General features: G+C 30.0%; 1 protein-coding gene across 1 annotated transcript; it reads right to left on the reverse strand.

Moving 5' to 3' along the window:
• Positions 1 to 955: 955 nt before the first annotated feature.
• On the reverse strand, positions 956 to 1,894 carry LOC129975482 (uncharacterized). Its single transcript, XM_056088544.1, has one exon. The coding sequence runs from the start codon at positions 1,892 to 1,894 to the stop codon at positions 956 to 958; it is 939 nt and encodes a 312-aa protein (XP_055944519.1).
• Positions 1,895 to 5,335: the final 3,441 nt, after the last annotated feature.

Here is a 5,335-nt window from a genome sequence, read left to right on the forward strand (position 1 = left end):
AATTTACGATAATTATTTTATTAAATTTCAGTTTATAACATTAAATAAAAGTTTTTGATCCAGAAAAAGCTATAAAAGTATATATATAATGATATTTTAAACTCTAATTTCAATTTAATTAATTTCCAAGGTTTTATCTTAATTTAGCCCATAGTAACTTCATGCTAAAATATTCTATTATTTCCTGATAAATATTAGAATCTATTGTTTCTTTCTTCGTTTCACTTTCTACAATTTAATGTATTATCATAACAATTATAAAAATTAATTAATCAGCAATTAACTAACTAAATTTCATGCTTTAAATTTAGTAAAATCTGCAAAATAAATAAATAAAACAGACCTTAAAAAATAAGGACAATCAAAACTATGTTAAACTGAAACTTTTGATTATTAACACAAACATGAATGGTAGAAATCAAGAACACATTAATGAAAAAAAATAGAAAATAATAACAATGTATCAGAAACAAAATGTATTAGACTAAATACAATTCCATTCTGCTATAATCTATAATTGAATAATCGAAAAGAAATAAAAAAGCAATTTTAAAACTCACTTTTTATTTATAAATTATATTAATTATGATTAAAAGAATGCAAAACTATATTTTAAAATGACAAAACTAGCAGAGATCGAGTGACAGTTGTGTAGTTTCTTAAAAAAATTCTGAATCACTGTCACATGATTCCGTTTCTTCTGAATCGGAATCCGATTCAGTACTTCCAATTTGAACTACCAGTTCGTCTACTACTTCCTCTAAAATTCCATCTTTTTCCCAATAAGAATTTTCAAGTTTTTCCACATGACGGCAATGAGCCTCCCATTCCTTGGAAGACACTCCGTTCAAAGCATCGCACAACAGATTCTGTAAGTTTTGTAAACTTAAGTCTCCTGTTATATTTCTCTCTTTGATGAGTCTTTTGACTGAAGACCAAACGTATTCAATCGCATTTAAATCGCAATGGTAGGGGGAAGTCGCAAGACATAATGCCCATTTTCTTTTATTATGCTGTCAATTTTATATATGATTTCTTTAGGGCGATTCCTATCAATTAGCGAATACAGTTCCGCTTTCCTCATTTTCATATCGCATTCTATTCCGTTATTAATCAGCCAATCGGTCATTTCTTTCTTCGTACTGTATTTGGTAGGTGTCGGATTTGCAACTTTTGTGTGATATGGAGCATTGTCCATGCACACGACACTTTTTGGGCGCAAATTTGGAATGAGTTTTTCCAACACCCATTTTTCAAAATTTTCATAATTCATTTGGACATGATAATCACCAGTTTTAGTTGACGCTTTGTAAATTAATTGAGCACCAGGAATAAATCCCGTGGACGAGCCAGCATGCACAATGATCAATTGATTTTTGGAATTTACATTTATTTCGGCTCCTGAAATTGTATCACTTTGCCAGCATTTTCTAAATGTTAGATTACTGTCGACCCACGTTTCATCAATGAAAACTATCTGGCATTTACTTTTTCTGTACTGCCTCATTTTTCGCAAGTAGTTGTTTCTCCAAAACACAATATCAGGTCTTTCGATGAGAAATTTTCTTTTATTCGCGCATTTCTTCCAGCGAAAATTCATTGAATGCAAAACTTTCCTCAATGATTCCTTATTCCAATGAAAATTCAACTTCTCTCTCAATACGGGAAGTAATTTTCTTGAAGGCACTTTCTTTTGCTGGACGTAAAAATCTTGAACTGTTTGACGAATAACACATTTGTCGAAGTCGTCAATTTCACAATTTCGGTCAATAGGCCTTTTACGGTGCTTTCCAGGAGTACTCAAAACTTCCGTTTTGTCCAGTGTCGAAACTTCATTTTTAATTTTCCTAATAGTGCCTTCCGACACTCCAGTCACCTGAGCAGCTCTTTTCATGGCTTGTGGAAGAGGAACCTTCAAAGATTTTGCTGCAGCTTCTTCGGAGCAGAACTCTGCAACATTATGCACAATTTTACGTGCTTGTGATTTTAAAGTCTCTCCTTTCTTAAATCGAAAAGGCATTTTAAAGGATGTCAAAATTTACGAGACAAAAAAAAAATATTAAATAATAAAATGCAGTTAATATTAACCAAAGAAAAGATTAATAAGATATAAAAGAAATAAGTTAAGCGAATATAAAGATACGTGCAACTGCGATTAAAGCGAGAAGACGAATGAGCAATAGATTTTCTGTTATCGCTTCACATTGACGCCAAGAAAAAGAATACCCCCCCCCAGACTTCTTTCCGATTCCACCCATTGAAAATGGATCATCCCTACCGCAACCTGTTTCTATAGCGCCCGCCGTAAACATAGACGAATGTCTAGCAGTATTCTTGTCGTGGACAGACAGTACTTCCCTTGTCCCTTGAAAGGGTTAGTTAAAATTTTAAAGAAATGATTCCCACTGTCCAAAGTATGTAGGTGCAGATTTTGGTAATTCTATTTCAAATTGTCTGGTCTGAAAAGTACCAATACAACCAGACAAATAATGACACACACACACTCGTGCATCTTTATTATTAACTTTGACGAATGTTTGTGCGTGGCGTCTATTAGAGCTTCCATATATATCTTAGTGGAATATGCATCTTAGAAAATGAAAATGTGTAAAATGTTTTTATTTTTTTTATTTTTTTTTATTTTTTTACTTCTGAAAATTTTTATGAATTAAAAATAAAATGAGATTTTGAAGTGTATTCCATCATAACTTTCAAAATTATTACAGAATAAGAAGGAATTTTTGGAAATTTTTATTGAATAAGAGATATGAGAAATCATCCGAGTCATTTCAAAAATTAAAAAGAAATATTCAGTATATACATAAAACTTTATTGCTGAATGATTCTATTCCCTGTATTTAGAAATTTAATAAGCCTGATTGGTTTCAACAAAACAGGTTTTGCATTAATTGAAGTTTATTCACTCTCGTTTTAAATTAAGGAATTACTGTCAAGGAGCTGACAGAAAATTCAAAAAATCTGCAATACAGAATGGTACAATGAGTCTGCAATAGTATGAATTATATGACTATCAAAATTTGAAATTTCAAGATGTTTTGCTGAAGAAAATATTTAATTAAAAATTTTATATTGGCTAGTAACCTCGACGTAACACATGTGCTGATCACCGAAAGCAATAAATAATGTAAAAGTAATAAGTAAAAAAGATCAATGCAATTATATTTGCAAAGCTTTTAAATTCAGATTTTTCTTTTTAATGATTCGTTTACCCCACGGTTTGTCGTTATCCGATTGCAAAATAGTAAGAGCTTTGAATCTAACCCGAAAAACTTAAAACTGAGATTTTTCAAAAATTGTAATTTATTTTAAAACAGTACTTAATATTCTGTAGGAACTTGATTTGAAGGTATTCAAAAAATTCCAGTTGCAAATGGTTAATTATGAGTCTAAATAATCAGTATTATTTGAGTCATTTTTCCAGGCCAAATTTGTATCATGAATATTACAAAGAAATATTTTGACAATTTTTATTTGTTACAGTCATAAGGCGCATCGACCAGTTATTTCAGCATTACTGAATAACTGGCCAATTAGCTTTTCCAATTAAATATTGTAAAGTATATTTAATTATAAAATTTTAATCATGCAGATAAATACTGAAAATCGATATATTTGAAAGTGAAACATCGCATGAAATTCCCTAATTACACAATTATTTTTTTGAATACTGAAGAAACAAAGTTATAACGTAGTGTTACTTATCGCAATTAATGTTTTAAACACGCATTTTAAAATATTAAAATAAATTGACAATGCGCTGAAAGGTTTTTTAAAAAATTAAATTAACTGCACGTAATGTCGAGAAATAATTTCACAGTACTACGGAATAAAATAATTTGCGAAACATGTTGCAATGAAAAAAATATTAGACGAGAACTTTCAATTTATAAAAACTAGACTAGTATCAAAATAAACATGATAATAACTCATTCCTAACATAAATTTTATGTATTGTTTTATAAAATAATCGAAAAGCCTCTAAAAAAAACAATCACATTTTCGCATTTTCAAACGATGTTGTTGTCAATCTCTTCCTAAGCACTGAAAGAAAAATGCTCTTAGAAATCGAAAGACTACAATAAGAAACACCTGCAACTCACAGCATGAAATTTGCTAATCACTTCCCACCTGCAGCGTTGAACTGACCGCAAAAGGGGAAAGCAATACTTTTGACCAAACCGCGACATTTTTAAGGTTGAACCTGTTATTACACAATATGTTAATGGTCACAATATGTTAATTATTTATCTGTTCACATTTTAAAGAGTTTGGAACAGGATGTGCTTAAAATCATCATCAAGCTACATAGTAGAAACGCTACTAAAGGACTAGCGCATTACACAAATAAACGACTCGTGTCTAGTGACAAGAAATAAAGAAACGAAACTAACATTCTTTTAAATTGTGGGTGCATCTATCATATCTTATTTACTCCAATCTGCAGCTTTGCTTATCAAGCAGTTCTTCAGACTCTTCCCACATGATCAGACAGTTTTTCATTGCTTCTCCTTTAACTTTGAAGTGGTTCAGTATGTGTAAACATTTATTTGATTTAATCTATACTTATAAATAAAGCTCAGTGTGTGTGTGTGTGTGTGTGTGTGTGTGTGTGTGTGTGTGTGTGTTGGCGCTCTACAGTCCAGACCATTCAACCTACAGCTACTAAATTTGGCATGTGTATACCTTGGAGGCCGGGAATGTGCACCTGGGTGTTACTTTTTCGAATTTTTAATTATAATTTTATTAATTTAAAAATTAAGCAAACTGCTGGCGTGTTTCTCCTATAACTTCCGAAAATATTACCGCACAAAAAAAATTTTTACATGAAGTTAAAGATCAAAAATTTATCTTTTAAATGATACCAATGTTTTAACCTTAAAATTAAATTTCTATTTTTAATAAATTTTTAAATAAATATTTTAACTATATTTTTCAACAGTTTTTTTTCGTACAAAGTAAAAATAAAATTGAAGCTGCACGAGCACGTTTCGCATTCATGGGAAAAAATTAGCTTTTTTCAAAGTGTTGCCATCACATTGATTAAAGCTCCAATTAAAAATAAATTAATCTTTTTGGAAATGAAATCTGCAAAAATATAATTTTCGGCACGTGTCTGTAGGAAATGAAACAAATATGAAATATTATTTTTTCTAAACAATAAATTTAAGAAAAATTATTTTATGATCTTTTAAGATCATAAAATAATTTCTTTATATTATTCTCTTGAAATATCTCTATATTATTAATTCAATAAATCACTTTTATTTTAAGGCAAGTTTTGTTTAATATGAACAGGATATAAATTCAAATAAGG

Source organism: Argiope bruennichi, chromosome 7 (genome assembly GCF_947563725.1).
Source record: "Argiope bruennichi chromosome 7, qqArgBrue1.1, whole genome shotgun sequence".
NCBI classification, from domain to species: Eukaryota; Metazoa; Arthropoda; class Arachnida; order Araneae; family Araneidae; genus Argiope; species Argiope bruennichi.

Bases quoted from the DNA above. Each gene is read 5' to 3' on its own strand.
- LOC129975482 (XM_056088544.1), bottom strand. From the start codon at position 1,894: ATGAAAAGAGCTGCTCAGGTGACTGGAGTGTCGGAAGGCACTATTAGG.